At 40.4% G+C, this 19,753-nt stretch overlaps 1 protein-coding gene across 1 annotated transcript in view; it reads left to right on the top strand.

Moving 5' to 3' along the window:
- Positions 1–19,753, top strand: part of LOC138745618 (fibrillin-1-like) — a 341,681-nt gene that overhangs the window by 182,694 nt on the left and 139,234 nt on the right. Inside the window, exons 22-28 of the mRNA XM_069902837.1 lie at positions 1,677–1,727; positions 2,256–2,381; positions 7,262–7,486; positions 9,749–9,874; positions 11,049–11,177; positions 12,882–13,007; positions 13,826–13,951. Coding sequence (XP_069758938.1) covers positions 1,677–1,727; positions 2,256–2,381; positions 7,262–7,486; positions 9,749–9,874; positions 11,049–11,177; positions 12,882–13,007; positions 13,826–13,951 — 909 coding nt within the window. The remainder of the gene's footprint in view (positions 1–1,676; positions 1,728–2,255; positions 2,382–7,261; positions 7,487–9,748; positions 9,875–11,048; positions 11,178–12,881; positions 13,008–13,825; positions 13,952–19,753) is intronic.

Here is a 19,753-nt window from a genome sequence, read left to right as displayed (position 1 = left end):
GCTGCTGTACCCTCCCTCCCTTATCCTCCTACTGCCTTTGTGACCATGCTCCTCCCCCGACCATTTTGTTTGGACATATGCTGATGTTTTTTCCATACCTTGATGAAGGGCCCAAGCCCGAAACATTGACTATGTATCTTTATCTTAGCAGGTCAAACAGTGTACTTTATATAGCTGAGTTTGTCCACCATTTTGTGTTTACTTCAGTCACAGTGCTTGCCGACTTTCATGTTTCACTTTTAGCTTCTCAGAGAACCCAGCTGTTAATCATTACTTATTTTTAACAGCAGGCCGTTATGGAGGGGATTTAGTGCACAGCTTTTATGTGACAAAGTTCTTCATCACACAGTCATTTTTATGAGATTCTGAATGTCCTCTTACTAATCCAAATATCAGCTTTCAGGTTGACATATTTAGGCAAAAGTCACTCAAATAGAGAAATCATAGGTGAAAATGTAAGGGGTAGCGATGGAAGTAAGCAATTACAATTAAATGATTGATTATATTGAGTGTTTGTGGGAATGGGAGGGATTCTGTGATGACTGGGGAAATATTAATTACTGAATCGAGGTTCCTTTTTAGTAGAAGCCTTATGACTATGGAAGGCATTTTTACTATTGAATATATAGAGGATGCTTTTTGACCTGTTTGAAAGGTCAAGGTTTCTTGTATTGTTTACGTAATAAATACAAACAATGTAATATACATGATATACATCAACTTTTACCTGCCGTAAAGACAATCAAAGAGTTTCCATTCACATTGCCTGGTGCCCCCAATAATAAGAGAAAGAGAAGCAAAAGACAGTCCCTTCGGACTGAGTGCCCTTGGATTCAGCTCCCGCGCTCCGGCAGCCTTACCGACTCCTGTTCAGGGAAGAGGGTGAGTGGGGAAAATAGGGAAGAGGGCGAGTTAAAAGAGAGAGCTGAAGGAGAAAAGAGGCAGAGAGAAAGTGAGATTGGGGCGGGGAGGAGCTTAAGAGGGAAGGAGGAACAAGGAAGACTATATGGAGAACTCATGTGGGTCGACCTTATTCTGTCAGAGAGGTGTGGCAGCTGGTGATCAATGGTGAGTAAAGTTTAAATAATGAACACCTTCCACTCTGCAAGACTGGAATGGAAGTCATTCATCCTCAATCCTTAAAATCACCAATTGTAACACAAAATGTAAACTGCATATTGTAAGGTAAAACATCATGAGATGGGAATGTGTAAGGAGTTACCCTGTACAGGGCTGTAACAAGATGTGAATGCATCCTTGTACTTACAAGATAAGAGAGACATTGATGGATTGAGAGGCAGGAAGCTAGCAGGGAAAGGATAGCAACAGTTTTAGTCATTGGACAAGTAATGATATGATGATGTTCTAAGCACGTATCCAAGGGTATAAAAAATCACCATTTTGCTGATAACGGCAGAATGCATTCTCCGACTAACATGGTTAGTTGCAAGTGTTACAATCGGTAATAAAGAACAAAGAACCCTGATTTCGACTCAGCCTGGTGTTTGTCTCACTCATTCATGAACAAAGCAGACCTAACAATATTTCAAAATCAGTTGACATCTTTGATTCAGAAACTCCTTCCTACTCAAAGGATAATGACACTATATAATTTAACACAATCTTTTCTATAATGCTTTTTTTTTTAAATTTTAATAGTTTTGCTTTATTTTTAGACAGTATCTGCCCTAGAGGGTACACGAGAGTTAATGGAACAATCTGTGAAGGTATGTAAAGCTGATCCTGTATCAGGTTTGTATTTCTATCCACCCTCCCAAATGTTGGAACATGATATATCTTTTTAAAAACAATGAATGACTGTAAAAGGCCAGGGAAATTTGAATAAAGCACATTCAAAGGCCTCATAAGATAGATGATGGTATTCATTAATACAAATCCTCAAAGATGTAAATCGTTTAACTTTTCATATGACATGACTTTCCTCCAGAATTCAAGTCTGTTTATGGTTAGGACCTAATAAGTGGCTTTTACACACTTCAAGGACATAGACCACTTTAAAGATAATCTCACTGGCTTGAAGAGAAATGCATTCCATTGTAATGGGCATGATAAGTAGACATTGCTCATGAGTTTGGAACCTTTGAGGTCATCTTTTACTTTTTTTGTCCAATTGAGTATTTATTCTATTAATTTACATTGTAAAATTAGATTTGTGTGCTCTGTGTTGCGATGTTTGCTTGTAAGTTTTTAATCAATGCCATGTTTAATCTTAAGTATTTGATATATTTCTTTAGATGTAAACGAATGTGCAGTCTTCCCTGGAGTGTGTACCAATGCTGATTGTCTGAATACACCTGGATCATTTCAGTGCATGTGTTCTAATGGCATGTCACTAGACAGCAGTGGCAGGACATGTATTGGTAAGTTTAGACCCAACCATTCCCCAAAATGGGACAGCACAGTTCGCATAGTGGTTCGCACAAAGCCGTTACAGGGCCGTTACAGGGCCAGGGACTCTATTTGGCATCCCATTCTGACAGTAAGGAATTTGTACATTCTCCCCATGTCTGTGTGGGCACTCCAGTTTTTTTTTCCATCCTTAAAACATACGGGGCTGTCGCTTAATTAAGTGTATTTGAGCCGCAGGGGCTCCTGGGCCGAAGGGTCTGTTACTGTGCTCTGTGTCTAAATTAAAATATGTAAATACTTCACCATACTGGGGGAGCCCTGGCTGGCCATCAAGCTGCTAATTTTGACCCTATTGGGGTACACCGTTTCTACCTACTCACTTCCTGACTCAATCTCCCGAAAAGAACAAGGCCCCAGCAGATCGGTTGTACAGTTCCTTTCCAATCATAAATTGGTGCTCTCTCTGCTTGACTTATTAAACTAACATCTAAGGACCAGTCTTGATGAAAATGTTGGGCAAATGTACTATTTTGCATATTGAGGTAAAATGCAAAAGCAAATGAGAACCCTTTCCGATAAACTGGCCACTGAGTAATGTATTTTAATGCCTGTGGCATCTGACCAGGAATTTCTAGATTTGAGATTATAAATTTTCGATCATCCCTTAGACTAAGTTAGAGCTTCATGCATGAACATCATTGCAATGAGTCGCTCTTATTTCCAGGGCACAGCCTTTTCTAACAATTGGATTCACTCTTTTTCACTTGAACTAGGCCTAAATTCTGGTGGTGCTTAATAACTGCACATAAGATATACATTGTTGTAGAAGTTCCTCCCCCACCATTTTGGGGAAACTAGCTAAGGAAGAAGTTAAGTTTGCTGAGATGGGAATCTCTGTGCATGGTGCAGCAAAGAAGACATTCAGCAAGGAATACTTTGGATCCTGGGATAGCGTGGGTCTGATGACCAGGCTGGGTTGGAGATACTACCTTCCATTTGTCAATTCAATTGGGCCCATTCAAGTCAACGTTCCAGGCATTACTGAAGTTACATACCACCTGCCAACACATAGTACCATCCACAACAGGAAAGACCATGGCAAAATCCGCCTCAGACTCTAGTGAACAAAAATAACTTTTAGAATAGTGCTATAATTCATTAATTCCCATAATTTTCACTTGAATTTATTACAATTAATCATTCTGATAGTTGAACATTATCAATGACACTTGCAGGTGACCTTGTATTCCTCCATTTCTCATGAGAGTCTATTGAAATAAGAGATATGGAAAATCTAAACAACCATGAAGATCTTGAATTAAAAGTTATTTGCTTATAATAGAAAGTTATCAAGCTCTTCAGCTGACTAGTTATTTACTGTAAAAATAAGAAACACAGCAGGTCAAACAGCATATTTTACATAACCAGCGATCAGTCCTGAGCCCTTTATCAAAGTTATGATCCCTTCATCAAACCTTGATAAAGGGCTCAGGCCCGAAACGTTGGTTATGTATCTATCTTAGCTATATAAAATCCGCTGTTTGACCTGCTAAGTTTCTCTAGCATTGAGTTTTTACTTCAGTTACAGGGTCTGCAGACTTTCATGTTTTACTTCTAGTTATTTACTGTTGCTTGAAGAGTGAGGACTGAATTTTATCTGTCATCACAGATTTTGGTAAAGTATTCCTCAAAGTTGGGCGATCCAGATCCATGGGATCCATGGTGACTTGGTAGATAAGGTTCAAATTTGACTTGGCCACAGAAATGAGAAGATAGTAGTGGAAGGGTGTTATTCTGACTGGAGGTCTGTGATCAGTGATGTTCCAAAAGGTTCAGTGCTAGGACCTCGATTGTTTATACTTTATATAAATAATTTGGATGTAAGAGCAGATGTGCTCATTAGTAAGTTTAGTAAATTGGCGGTGTTGTGGACAGTGAGACATGTTGTCAAAGGATACAGCAGGATAGAGATTAGAATATGGGTTCAGATTAGTCGGGTCAAGGGTGAAGTGTTGCACTTTGGGAGTTGTACCTTTTACAAATAAATAAAATGTTGTGGAGTATCTTGCGCAGTCTGGTCACTGAAAGGTGTAGAGGCTCGGAGAGGGTGCAGAAGAGATTCACCACGATGTTGTCTTCATTAGAGAGCATTAATTCCAAAGAGAGGTTGGATTATTTTCACTGGAACATTGGCAGCTTGGAGTGACCTAATCAAAGTATATAAAATAATGAGAGATAGATAGTCTTTTTTTTCCCCCAGGGTGGAAATGTCAAATACCAGAGGGCAGAGTTGAGGGGGGTAAGTTCTTTTTTTTTCCACAGAAAGTGGTAAAAGCAGATACAATAGCCATTTTAAGAAGCATTTAAACAGGCTTATGAGCAGGCAGGGAATGGAGCAAAATCGAACATATGAAGGCAAATAGGATTGTTTAATTTGGCATTATGGTGGAGACAGTCACTGTGGGCTGTAGCATATCTTTCTTGTGCTGCACTGTGCTTTTCACCAAGAGAGAAGATGCAGCCGAAGAAACCCAGCAAAGAAAGATGCAATTGAGATTTTGAATGGGCAAGAAATTGATAAAATGGAGGAACCAGAAATTTGAATACATCCAGGTTTCTGAGGAATGAACATTACAGAGGCTTCTAAACATCTATAGATGTGATTGTGGCATGAGAGGACCCTTGTTCAAAAAAGGATGTTGGGATAAACCTACCAACTACAAACCAGCCAGTTTACCTCAAGAGTGGGAACGTTTCAGAAAATAATAAACCAGATCAGAGTTATGCAATCACTTGGCTAAGTGTGGGTAATTAGAAAAAAGAATATTGTTAAAGGCAAATCATATCCAACTAGCTTCATAAATTTCTTTGATGAAATAACAGCAAAGGTTCATGTTGGAAATGGATTTGGTATATTTGTGGATTTGAAATAAAGTACCGCCCAACAGGTTTGACATCAAGATCGGGAGGGAATTTCTCTTCCAAAATTATCTTTCACTAGTGCTCTAATTTGATAATACACAAATAAAGAATTCACTGAAATTCCAAATTTCTGTCAGAAATTTACCCTCTTCAAAACAATCCTGCAACAACTTTATTCCTTTAAAAATCTATTATTCATCGAAAAAGGGATAATTTATTTTGATATATTTGAGCCTTAACCGATATTTTACCTTTTGCACCTATCAAGGAGTTCCTTTTAGTCCAAATCTCTAACAAATGTTTTAAAAGAGAAATTAAAATCCCGAGGTTAACGAAATATGAGTTTTTGATTTCTCATTCACTAAATAAGGGTTTTATTTCTGAGATGTATACATTGTTGCAAGACGCTATGGATAAAATAAATTTAGATAAATCTAGGATTAAATGGGAAAGTGATTTAATTTGTGATATTGAACAGGTTGATTGGGAGACTGTGTCTCGATGGAGTGATTAAATTGCTTAATGTAAGATCTAGTACGGTTAATTATAATTTTTTGCATCAGTCGTATTTGACCCCTGAGAAATTGAAAAAATATGGATTTAGTAATTCAGAGTCGTGTTTTAGATGTGGATCATGTGTAGGAACATTTTTACATTCAGTTTGGTTTTGTGATTAAAAGTTTAACCATTTTGGCAAAGAATTAGGGAATTTCTTCAAAAATTGTTTAAGATTAAATTTTTATACAAAATTTTTTTTGTTGGGTTGTACTGTCATATTTAATGACTTGGGGTTAGATAAGTTTCAGACAGCTTTTATTCGTTTAGCATTGGCTGTAGCACTAAAGGTGTGGCGATTTCATGGAAGGACGATGTTGAGGTAAATGTAGCTCGTTGGCATAATGAGTTGAGATCTTGCATTTATATGGAAAAAATAACATCTAGTTTGTATGATAATTATAATTTCTTTATTAAGATGTGGTCGCCTTATTTGAAATGTATGGGTTTAGTGATATCTTTAGTTTTTTTAACTATCTTTTTGTATGCTCCCCTTGCAGAGTCTGTTGAGGGTGGGTGGCTTGGGGTTAATTGTAGTTCTTCTTTCTGATTTTTATATTTACTCTTTTGTTTTTTGAAAATTTTAAATAAAGTTTGAAAAAAAGAGATCGGGAGGGAATATTCATTGTCTATACGTTAATGATTTAGACAAAGGTGTGAAGGGGATGATCTCCAAATTTGCAGATGACACAAATTTGGAAATACAGTGAACTATGAAAAAAATAAATTATAAATACTTATTAATAAAATAAATAGGAAGATGGATGGGCTGGTGGGAATAGTTGGAGAGGTGGGAAATAAGCTATTTGCCAGTTCCCCACTCTATTCCCATATAGGAGCTCAAATCAAGGGCATTAGAATTCAGATTTGGCCAGAGGTGAGATTTGAAAAAGTAACATTCTGTTGCTTTTCTTTTAATTTTATTACTGCCACAAATATTGTAAAAATTTATGAGGTGATTTACTTTGCTTGCTCGCTTATCTTTCTTTGCTGTGCTGGGAATAGGTGCTTGGGTAAGCAGTTTTTGGGTGATATAAGCCATGGTCCCGCTGCTGAAGTTTGAGACTCTCCGAGAGGTGGCAACGTCTCTCAGCAAGAAGAAGAACATCTAGAGTCCAGCTAACGTCCCGGTCGGGGGAGGTGGAGAAGCTGCTACCGGCACCCCGACAAGTGTGCGGTCGTTGCCTCGCTTCGGCAGTTGGGACCAGGTGTTGATAAGTATAGTTGGGAAGGGCTTGCATATTGTAGTTTGAAATCAGCTTTTGAATTTGTAATAAACATTTGTATAAACTGAACTGTTCTCGGTGTGGGTGTCTATTTTCTTTCAGTAGCTCAAACACTGTGACCAATCTAAAATGAACAAAGTGAGAGGTACAAGTTTTCCCAGAACAACTTTGCTTTTTTCTTTGTCCAGACATTCGATTGGAGCATTGCTACTTGAAATACGATGAGGATGATTGTACCGTACCTATGCCTGGACGACTGCGCTTGGATGCTTGCTGCTGTTCTGTTGGTGCTGCTTGGGGGCCGGATTGTGAAAAATGTCCCGAGAAAGGAACAAGTCTCTTCAAAACTCTTTGTCCACGAGGACCTGGATTTTTCAGCAGAAGGGAACCCAATGGGAAACCTTTTTATAAAGGTAGATATTGTACTAAACATTTATAAAACAAGACGAAATTTGTACTATTTTGCTGGCCACACTATTTTAGAGTCATACAGAAATACATCACAGAATTAGACCCTTAGTAAACTGACCGCAAGCCACACATTTTATACTCATCCACAGTGCCACTTATTTGGGTTCAAATCTGGCTCTTTCTGCAAGGAGTGTGTACATTCCCCCTGTAACTTTCGTGGGTTTCCTCCGGATGCTCCGGGTTCCTTTAATTCTCCAAAAACATACGTAGTTTGTAGGTTAATTGATGTATTTGGGCTCATGGGCTTGATAGGCCTGTAATTTGCTGTATCTTGAAATTATTTTAAAATATATGGGTTTCATGTCAGTTCTTGTGCTATTTTTTGAAAAAAACAATGACAAAATGCTGTTTTATGGCCTGTGGTTGGGAAGTTAATGCCAGCTTGAACTCTGATTCCTGATCTAAGAAGATGTAGCTGATTTCAATTAGATTATTATTGGCACTCTGAATAAGGGAGAGGAAAACTAAATGAGTGGCAATTTTATCCTCTCACTAAGTATAAAAGAAAAAAGCCCTGGTCAAAAAGACTGAAGTAATTTAACGTGGCAGAATTTTTAATTGTTTCCATAATCGGATTGTTGTTTACTTTTAGATGATGCAGAATTAAAGAATTCTGACTTCTGTAAAGAACAGATAAAAGTAGCAATTAGAAAATCTTTTTATCACAACATGAGAAGTAATTCAATCCAAGACAAGTGAAGCACCAGAAGTTTAACATTTTCTATGGGGGGGGGGGGAAGCAAAAGGTTGATTTACTTGAGACATAAAACTTTTGATATTAGGTGTTTAAAGATCATTTGTCTTGGAAAATCAGGATATCCTGAAAAGTGTATTGGAATAACTTTGATACTGTTGTCACATTGCCCTCCTCTTCTGAGGCAGGATTTGAAAAGTGCTCTGAGTCAGGAATGGAGTTGGGGAGGATTTTTTTCGGGGACCAGTATATTGTCAAGGTAGAAGAAAGGATGCGGGCTGACTGGTGCTTGTGGAAGAAGTCAAGGACACTGCCGTTCAAGCTTGGAAAGAAAAGCGCTTGAATTATAATCTGAGATACTGGTGCTTAAATGGTCAGGAGAAAAGGGATCAGAGCCAATGCCATTTGTGGAACAGAGGGAAAGGGTTAGAGGCTGCACTTTGCAAGGCAAAGAGGAAAGGGATTGAAGATGATGTAGGTTTTGAGGAAGTAAGAGTTGCATCGGAGACGCTGCTGTTTCTGGAAGACTGCTGGTGATGGCCAGGAGAGAAGAAATAAAAATAAGAAGGGTGAGATAAACATACCCACACCAAAACAAAAGGTTAAGAGTCGTAATTCCTGGAACCGGCTTTGATTTTGCATTTGGGCAAGATATATCGCACGCAGATCCAGCACCTCTGATTTCTTTCTCCTTTAAGAAGTATACTTTTGCTTGTGAGAGTGCACTGCTTACACTCCTGTTGAATAGTCAATGACCTTTTAAATTAATTAATCTGGTTAGAACTGATCTCAATCTACTTTACGTCAGTCAATTAAATGTAAAATGAACCGCTGATGCAATACTGGCTGTAAAGATAAGGTCAGCTGTCAGGTTTTTTTTATAGCTTTGATTTCAACACCTGCAAATAAGATCTTACTTTTAAGATTTTGTAAGTAATAAAACCCATATTGACGTAGAAATGTAGGAAGCTTTCTTCCAATAAATCACGGCAGCTTTTCAAAGTGAACACAGTGGGTCTTTTAACTGTTTACTGTTCTTCATGCTTTCAGATGTCTGTGTAAAATGATATGATTTTAAAAGCATTTCATTCACTTTCTTTTCTTTTTCCAGATTTTATTTTATTGGCGCGTGTAAAACGTTACATACATAGCCAAATCACTGTAGATCAAAATCGATACATTGTTTGAGCTGCGTCATCATTTCTCTCTGAGTTGACGAGTTGAAGTAACAGACTGCATAGCTCCTAAATCTGATTCTTCTGAGGAAACCTCTTGATTCCGCTCCTCAAAAATAGTCAGTGTTTTGTTTTATCCGCAGTAAAAAGATCATAAGGATATCCTCAAAAGTGTTCCAGTTGACGATACTGGAATGTTAATGCCATATGTACTTTTAAATACCCCAATTCGAAAGAAAGAGGAAATTGTATTTTATTCCAGCTCAAGATGTTAAATTGCAATGTAACATATATGAATGAACATCACTTAAATTAGATCTTTGATTGTTTTTCAGACATGAATGAATGCAGGACAGTCCCAGGCATCTGTACCAATGGGAAGTGCAGAAACACCATTGGGAGCTTTAGATGCAAATGTAATGGTGGCTTTGCTCTTGATTCAGAAGAAAGAAACTGTACAGGTACATTAAAGATTACAGTCTATTAACAATGCTTGCTAAGTATTAACAATTTAAGGAATAATAATGAATTTGGATTTGAATACCCCACAGAATTTTTTTCATAAAGTGATAATCAAATTTTGGCTTATCCACAGTTTCCCCATGAATTTGTTGATGCCTCATCTCACATTCAGGAACTTAATTCAAGAGTGGAAAGAAAGTTCACATTCATTATCAGCTGAAAATTCAGTTTCATGTGTCAGTTAAAGGAATGGATCTGAACCTTGGTGGTATAACCAGTCCCCATTGCTAACTGATCCCCTTCTTCCCAATTCCTTGCACTGACAATATTCAGTGAACCTCAAAACTGCCTATTTGGATCGAGTGATCAGTAGGTTAAACCAAGCAAAATAATATACAGGTACACAATCCTTTATCCGGAACCGTTGGGGGAGAGTGTGTTCCGAATTTTCCGGAATTCAGAACAAAAGCCAGCTGCCCCATATCCACCCCTTCATGTCGCGCTGGCGTCTCTCTCCCCTTCGCCCACCCGAGTCGCACTGCCGTCTCTCCCCCACCCGAGTCGTGCTGCCATCTCTCTCTCCCGCCCACCCGAATCGCGCTGCCGTCTCTCTCCCCCATCCACCCGCCCGATTACGAATAAAGGATTGTGTACCTGTATAACATTTTTTCTTTAATTATTGAAAATCGGTTGTTTTCTTTGTTAAAATATGTTTGCATTTTGCTGATTTGTCATATATTTGTTTATGTGTTTATTTCAATTTCTTATTAGTGATGCTTTCAAAATTACTTTAAAGAGATTTCATCCAATCAAATGTTTTGTAAAAAAAATTCACTAGAAAGCAACCTACTTCCTCGTTTTAGTGATAAGTTTTTTGTCTAAAAATATGTTTAGGCACTTTAAGGTGATGGTGCAGCAGGTAGAGGGTGGAATGGGCATCATTCCACTGGCACTCAAAGGCTCAGTGTGCATCAGAATATGTTTTGCAGACATAAATCACGTGGGCTTTTCCTCATCTACTCAGCCAATGTAGAACTAGCAAAGAGAGTCAAGATAAGATGCAAATTTCAGGAAAGGCTGAGCAGACTGGGTGGGGAGGGTAACTCATAAAAATATGTCGGAATTTTTAGCCCTAGTCATCTTATCCTCCACTAAAGACTTTCTCGCTTACAGATATCAACGAATGCCGCATCTCACCTGATCTCTGTGGTCCTGGAACTTGTGTTAATACTCCTGGAAGTTTTGATTGTGAATGCTTCGAAGGATATGAAAGTGGTTTTATGATGATGAAGAACTGCATGGGTAAGTGAAAACAAAATGACAGAAAATGTAATTACTGTAAATATTCATGTATAATGCGACCCCCCCCCCCCCACCCGCCTGAGTCGCGCTGGCGTTTCTCCGCTCGCCCGTCTGCCCGGTCTCCTGAGTCGCGCTGGCGTTTCTCCGCTCGCCCGTCTGCCCGGTCTCCTGAGTCGCGCTGGCGTCTCTCCGCTCGCCTGGCTGCCTGAGTTGCGCTGCCGACTACCACTCACTTGCAGAAATTTTTAAAAAAATTTTACTCTCGTGTATAATGAGGACACCCCCCCCCCCCTATTTTTGAGGGGAAAAAAGGGGAAAAATTTTTCGCATTGTACACGAATATTTACAGTAAACTGTAAGGCCATAAGACATCGGAGCAGAAATAGGCTATTCAGCCCATCGAGTTTGCCCCGCTGTTTATCATGAGTTGATCCATTTCCCACTCAGCCCCACTGCCCGGCCTTCGATGCCCTGGCTAATCAGGAACCTATCAATCTCGGCCTGAAATACACCCAATTACCTGGCCTCCACAACCGCCTGTGGCAACAAATTCCATAGATTTACCATCCTCTGACTAAAGAAATCGGTTGTCTTTCTGAATGTCAGACCCACAGGAGACTCCAGATACTGGTACCTAAAGCTAAACACAAACTAGTGGGTTGAGCAGCACCAAGGGGAGAAAAAGAATGATCAATGTTTCAAACCGAGGTTCTTCATTGATATCTGAATTCTCTTAGAAGCTCCTGTATGGATGAATGATTAAAGCTCAATGCAAGGTCCTCATAAACACAAAAGTCATAATTACCAATTTATCCTTTCACGCCCATTCTGAGGAAGTAAGGACTGAATTCTAAACTACCAGTTTCTCCATCTCTATTTTCATCTGTACAAATTCAATTTATTATCATGTAATAAAGAGGGCAATATTACACAAAATTTGTTTTTATCTGCTGCAAAGCAGACAGATTTGCCATTGGCAGAAATTGCCTGGTGCCTCTTACAGTTAAAGAAAGAGAAGCAAAAGAGAGAGTCACCTTGTGTCCGTGGATTTGCCTCCAGCGCTTCCCACAGCACCTGCAGCCACTAACCCTAACCCTTCAGCGCCCTCGGCATCCTCTCGCATCCCAGTTCTGATACCCCTTCAGCTAGTCTTCATCAGTCTGCAGCCCAGTGTGAATCCCTCAACTGCAGTCGCAAGCAGCCCACATGGGTTCCTCACCTCGAGTCGCCAACAACCTGTCGCCTGTCAGCCTCAGAGCCTCTCACTGATCCTCTGCCGTGGACACCACCCCGTGGGCCTTCTCCTCTGCTTCTCCTTCTCAAACCAGGAGTTGTCTCCTTGTTTTCTGGTGCCCTGTGCCAGTCCTCTGCTTTTCCAGATTCTGCAACCCTTTGTGGCTGCTGCCATCTTGGCCAAAGACCTTTCGGTCTGTGAAATAAACCTACCATTGGCTTCATTTACAGGTCATTTAAGGCCATCTATTCCTATGGAGGCACCTTGCATACCAATCCTACTCATTTTGTCAGTAATGATTTCCTTTCACTATATTTAACAGGGTCTTTTGCTGTCCATTCTATTTTTCAAAATTCCCATCTCTCCCAGAAAAACAATATGGTTATAAAGTCAAAAAATGCTGGAAATACCCTTTACTTCTTATAGATTATGCGTGATCTGCTTAACCTTCAATAAATCTATTCTTTCAGATATTAATGAATGTGAACAAGATCCTCTTCTCTGTCGTGGTGGCACCTGTGAAAATACAGATGGAAGCTTCCGTTGTTCCTGTCCATTCGGCCACGAAGTATCTCTGGATGGAATATCATGCATAGGTAAACTGTTATTAATGAAAGGAAATTCCAAACGAAGGAGTATATTTGGAAGTTATTTCATTTCTTGAAAATTACTTCAGCATATTTTTACGTATTTGAAAATTTGTAAAAATGACATTTCCAACCTTAATTTAAGTTCGTGGAATCAGTAGCAAACGTTACCTGTTGTTTTAATGATGGTTAGGTAGAAAGAGTATTAGTGGCATCATTAGGCAAAGTTGGCCCTGACAGTTTAAGAGAATACGTTTTGGGTGGAACAGTTAGCTTAGTGGTTAGCGCAATCCAGCACTGTCTATAAGGAGTTTGTACATTCTCCCATGGCCACGTGGGTTTTCCCCAGGTGCTCCAGTTTCCTCCCAACCTACAAAACAAACGGGGTTGTAGGTGAATTGGATGCATTTGGGCAGCATGGGTTTAAACAGCTGGAATCAACTTCCACCGTGTTGTAAATAAAATTTAAAAATTTTAATTTTTTCATATGCTATTGGCACACAGTGTTGTGTATCCCAACCTGCAAACTAACATCATCAAGATTTGCCTTTCTACAGTTAGTGATTGTTTTAAATATTAAATTGTCTGACATTTGCTCCATTTTCAGAATTAAGAGATAAAATATCAATTGATAATTTGCACCAAATGTTTAATTGACAGTTTATTCATCTTTATTGGGATTTGTAATCAAATTTAGTTTCCAGTGAATCATAAGGTGTGTGTCCTTAATGAATTTGTCACCTTTTATATCACTGTGAACTAAATTTTATTTAAATGCTGTGCTTTTTAATTTGTTTCTAACTTAAATCCTTTCAATTGTTTTCTAGATATAAATGAATGCGGGTTGAGTGGCAACCTTTGTAAAAATGGCCGTTGTGTCAACATGATTGGAAAGTATCAATGTGCCTGTAACACTGGCTACCAAGCAACGCCTGACAGACAGGGATGTGTGGGTAAGCATGCTTTGTAAGGGGAAAGGCCAAGTCAGACAATTAGAGGACTAATAAATTTCCCCACTCTGAGGTGGTTCTGCTGTTGACTTTATTATGCCATCTCTCTTTTCCATACATGTCCTTGCAAACCTTTCTCTCTCACAGGCCTATCAACTCTAATCCTCCTACACCAGAGGTAACTTACAGTAACCAATTAACCTACCAAGCAGTGCACACACGGGAAGCCCAAGCATCACAAGGAGAGCATGCAACCTCCACATGACAGCTCCAAAAGTCAGAATTTGCTGGAGCTACGCAGTAGCAATGGCACTCACACACTGGACATAGGACATCACCCAACTGTTCAAGTGGGGCTCTGACGCATTGGAATCAACAGTGCTCTCGTGTACTGTTCAAAGATACAGCTCTGGTGGGGGGTTGTCATGCTTTTAGCATCATTTTTAATCAGTGGAGCTCTGTTCAAAGAAATTTCTTGATTATCCAAAAAATCTGGATAACCAAGATAGGTCAAGTCCCAAGCAACTATAATCGGAAATGTACTGTACAAGCCCTTTGGCTCTTGATGTTGTGCTGACCAAATATTCCTACCAAAAGAAAATTACTTCCTACCTCATAACCCTCTACTTTGCTTTCATCCATGTGCATGTCTTAGGAATCTCTTAAATGCCCCTAATGCTTCAGCCTCCATCACGACCCCTGGCAAGGCATTCCAGGCATCCACTACTCTCTGTGTAAAAATAAAACTTACCCATGATTGTGATGTCTCTTTTATTGTAATGTAAGAAACTTGGGTTATTTTATAACAACCATATTAGCTACAGTACTCATGAGCTCATGGAGGCATCCATTTTGAATCTACCCTTGCTGAAACAACTCGTCTCCAACTCCCTCTAGTGGTCATGATTATCACTAGCACTCTGTCATTACATTGATGTCTCCTCTAAACCTTCTTCCCTTCACTTTATACAGATGGCTTCTGGGTTTGCTACTCCCGCCCTGGGAAAAAGTCACTGGCTGTCTACCTTATCTATGCCTCTCAGAATATTGTAGACCTCTGTTAAGTTACCTCTCATCCTTCTTTGCACCAAAGAGAAAAATCACAGCTCGGCCATCCTTCCCTCATAAGACTTATTTTCCAATCCAGGCAACACCCTGGCAAATTTCCTCTGCATCCTCTCCATAGCTTCCACACCCTTCCTATAATGAGGTGACCAGAACTGAACACAATAATGTGTGGTCACACCAAAGATTTGTTGAGTTGCAACATGACCTCTTGACTCTTAAACTCAATCTTCCGATTAATGAAGCCCAACATCCCATAGGCCTTCTTAACTATCCTATTAAACTGCACAGCAGCCTTGGGAGATGTATGGATTTGGACCCATTCACACTCCTCCAAATACAGAGTTTGCTCTTTTACAGAAATGCAATGCAGATTACTTGTTTTTATTCTAAATCCCACTGTTTATAAAGTCCCAAATGCATTTTAACAGCTTTCTCAACCTATCTTGCCACCTTTAAAGATTCACATGTATACCCTAAGTTGTTATGGTCATGCACCCTCTTCAGAATTGTTCACTTTAAATAATAATACTCCTCTTTCTGAACAAAATGCATCACTTGACTGCATTAAATTTCCTCTGTCGCATGTCTATCTGTTTCTTTAAATATATTACAATCTTCCAAATAAAAACATTGCAGATTTTGAAAATTGTATGCATGCACACCAAGTTAATATGCACCCAAAAAACCATTGTTATCAATATCTTCCTCCAATTCAAAAATAACTGTTTAACATTATACCCTGTTTCATATTCTTGAGCTACTTTTATATTCTTAAGCTAATTTTGCAACTATACTTTTCATTTCATTTCACTGGCTTCAATTTTGCTGGCGGGCTTTCACTTACCAAAAATCTGTACAGAATCATATCAATTGCATTGGATTCAAATTATTTGAATATGGGTGCAGCATGTGTAATTTTCCAATCCTCTGACAGCAAACCCAGGTTCAATGACAATTGTAAGATTTCCACCATCCAGTCAGTAACCTTGAATATATCCCGTCCAGATTTTGTGATATACACTGTACAATAAGTACAGCTAGACTTTCTAGGAATTATACCATTGTACAATTTTTAACCCCCAAATCCTCAAGTGCTTACTGTAATTTTATATCTTCCCAAGTCATGACAGATGCAAGGGACTTTTTAATAATTGCACCTTGCGCATCGATCTTGATGGCCCACGATGAGCCTTGCCCCACCACCTGCTTCCTATTAGTTATTCATACGGTAATAAAAGACTGCATTTTTGCAATCGGTTTACTCTCAAACTCTTTCCTCCTTCAATTTTGAGCTTTCTAGCCTCAGCCTAGTTCTCAATTAGGGGGAGAAAAAAAAATCACATCCACCTAATGAAATACATTCCAGGTAGATAGGTATTTTTTTTATTTCTGCTTTCACCCTGATGAGTTTTACACAGCTTGCCTGCACCCAAACCACCGTTTTAAAGATCAGCTAACTTTTGACTGCTGGAATTATCTCACTTTTGCCCAGCCGAGATCTGTTGTCATCCTTTTAAATTTCATTTTCTTCAAACTAATTTGTTTAGACTAAGCTCCATGATGCAATGAGCACCTGTTTCTCAAATGTAGCCGCACAAATGCTTGCTTCAGTGGATCTCGCTTCAATGTCGCCTCCTTTTCTGATCAGAAATATACTAGTCAAGAAAGAATGGACTTTGAAAATTATTCCCAGGCTTTGCCTTTTCTGTTATTTACATATATTAGTCAAAGTCTATACTCAAAGAGCGGCCATTCTCCATCTTTTTTGGGCTGTGGCCCCCTTAGGTTTATGGGCCCCCTTCGCTGTGAAGTAATCGTTTAGTTAGTTTCTTTGTGCTTCTCTCCGACCAACTGCATGATTTTTTTTGAAGATTTCAGTCCATGGCACCCAGATTGGGGGGGGGGGGAGGGGGGTTCCATAAGGTGCCTGTTGAGAATGGCTGCTCTCCAGTAATATGCCTTATATTTCCTCCCTTCCCTAGAATGCTAACAGTCCATTCACCGAAACTATAAGCGACAGGCAGGTTGCAGCAGGATGCCACCTTGTAACAATTAAACTTGGCTTGAATAGTACTTGGTGGGCCTTAAAATGAAGTATATTGGTCCTGGATTTACCATATCATTGTCCATCAATTTACTATCTCCTGGAAGTCTCCTGCAGCTCTGACTGCTTTGTGTGGAATCGGTTCTTCCCCCTTCCTCCACCCTCCTCCCAACATTTACTAATTTATTGAACCTCCTGGGAATATGAGAGGGTCCTTATGCCCCTAAATTTCCAGACTTAATGACTAACAACACCCGTATCTTGTAATTCACCGTCCACCTTCTCTCCTCCCATCTCCTCCATTCGTCAAAGCTCTCTCACCCTCTACCACCACTTTAACTGCTCCCACCCCATAACAAATCCTGGCTCCAACTTTTTCATTCTCTAACCATCCCTTCAGATCTCCCCTCTCTGATGCTGGGTGGTCTGTTCCCAGCAAAGGTCTCACCACAAACTTCTTTCACTGCCTCATCCTCCATGCCTATTTCCTTGATGAGTAATCCCGATTTTCCCCATTAATGATCCTTTTACCTGTCTCAAATAGTCCTTGGCCTCTTGGACAACCTCTCCAGCAGGGTTCAAGCACTTGATGGGGCATTAACCATCTAGACTTCTGCACTCTAACCACAGCCCGCTTCCCACTCACTCCTCACCAATACCAACTTCACTCTTAAACCCACAGACATGGGAGGCGCTGTTGTGGTCTTTTGTACTGAACTCTACATTACAGAGGCCAGATGTCAACTCATGGACACTTCTTTATTATCTTCCACTGTTGTGAGGGTTCGTGCGGATCCCACAGGTTAAGAACCAGACCAAAGTCGAGGTACAAAGCACATATTTATTTTGAGGATGCAAACAGGGCAACAGGGTCGAAATGCTAAATAAACCTATACACACATACACAATACGCAAGGGGTAAATACACACTTTGGATAACGAGGGAGAAGCTGACAGAAACCGGGGAAATTACTGAAAAGCATACAATCAACAGTCAGAATCAAGTTGATAGATTGTGTCCCCATCCCTTGACCGGTACAGACATGGATCTAGCTACCTAAACCTCGGGACTCAACCCCAACCCACTGTGGAAGGTGATACTTACGTGGCACGAGATGTCAAAAGAGGCAGAACAAAGGTGCACATGGTCCTTTATAGTTCTGCAGCCAGTATTGGGAAGCCAATCACTCGGGGCAGGCTGGGCCCTGTTGGTTGCTGTGGCCAATGGCTTGAAGTCAAGTGGAGGAACTCAACAGGGATCAGCCTAGGCGATTCACCTGGGCCAATTGGGTGAAGGTCAGGCTAAATCCAGGCAGGCCATCTGGACTGCAGCACAGGAGGCCAATCTCAAGGGTCACATTGATGACTTGGGGTGAGTCTTGACCTTGATTGATATGCAATATGTCCTCCGAATAGGAGCACAGCAGCGCCACCCTGTGGTGGCCGCAGCCTCTCCATTACAACCCCTAGACCAAGTCGCCATTAACCATCATCAGGATGACATCATCTCCTACCCAGAATTCACAACAGAATTACTCTGGCCACATCTTTTCTGCCTGCTCTTGCCCAACCGAATTTATCTCCTCATACTTAGATGCAATCTTGTCCCCTCTCACCCCTACATTCAGGTCACTACTCATGCTCTCTACCTCTTTAAAGAATTCCATTTCTTTAGTTCCCATCATTCCATCTTTACCACAGATATGCAGTGCCTATACAGATCCATTCTCATCAGGGAGGTCTCGGGGCACCACTGCCCATTAACTGACACTCTCCTCCACTTGGTGGAGCTTCTCCTTACCCTTCATGACGTCTCCTTGGACTCCTCACATTTGCTCCAGAGCCATCTTCTAGCTAGCGGCACATCCGTGGGTCCAAGCAAGGTCTGCCCGTTTGTTGGGTATGTTGTACAGTCCCTGCTCCAATCCTACTCAGGCATTACCTCCTAAATCTTGCTCAACTGCATTGGTGCTACCTCTTGTACCTGTGCAGATTTCGACAATATCATGAACTCTATTTCCATCTTCCACCCTGACCATAAATTTATCTGGCCTTTTTCTGACACTTCTCTCCCCTTCCTGCACCACTCTGTTTCCATCTCAGGAACATGGACATCTATTACAAATCCTTAGTCCCACAGTTGCCCGGATTGTACCTCCTCCCATCCCTTTTTCCAAATTCCTCCCTGCCTCCACTGCATATGTTCCCAGGATGAGGCCTTCCACTTCAGCATATCCAAAGTGTCCTCTTTCTTTAATAAAAATGGATTCCCTCTCCCCCCCACCCTGTCATTATAAACCCATATCGATTGCTCTTACTTTAACTTTACTCCATCTACCCTCAAGCAGCACAAGGACTCTTGTCCTCACTTTCCTCACCAGCCTTTGCATCCTCTGTGGACATCAGCAATCACTCTCAGCCATATCTTTCCTTCTCCAGCCCACCTGCTTCTCACAGGGATGCCTCTCTAGTTCACTCTTCCCACCCACCTTTTAGGCACTTCCTGCTGTAACTAGAAAATGCAAAACCTGCCCCATCTCCCCCCACCCCCTCACCTCCACAAACAAACCTTCCAGTTGAGGCAGAGCTTTACATGCACATCGTCTAGCCTAATCTCCTGCATTTGGTGTACTCAGTGTGGGCCTCCAATACATCAGGGAACCCAAATAGCTGAAACCTTAGGCTCTATTTGT

The sequence above is a fragment of the Narcine bancroftii genome, chromosome 11 (genome assembly GCF_036971445.1).
Source record: "Narcine bancroftii isolate sNarBan1 chromosome 11, sNarBan1.hap1, whole genome shotgun sequence".
NCBI lineage: Eukaryota > Metazoa > Chordata > Chondrichthyes > Torpediniformes > Narcinidae > Narcine > Narcine bancroftii.
This window is presented reverse-complemented; position numbering and strand designations above follow the sequence as displayed.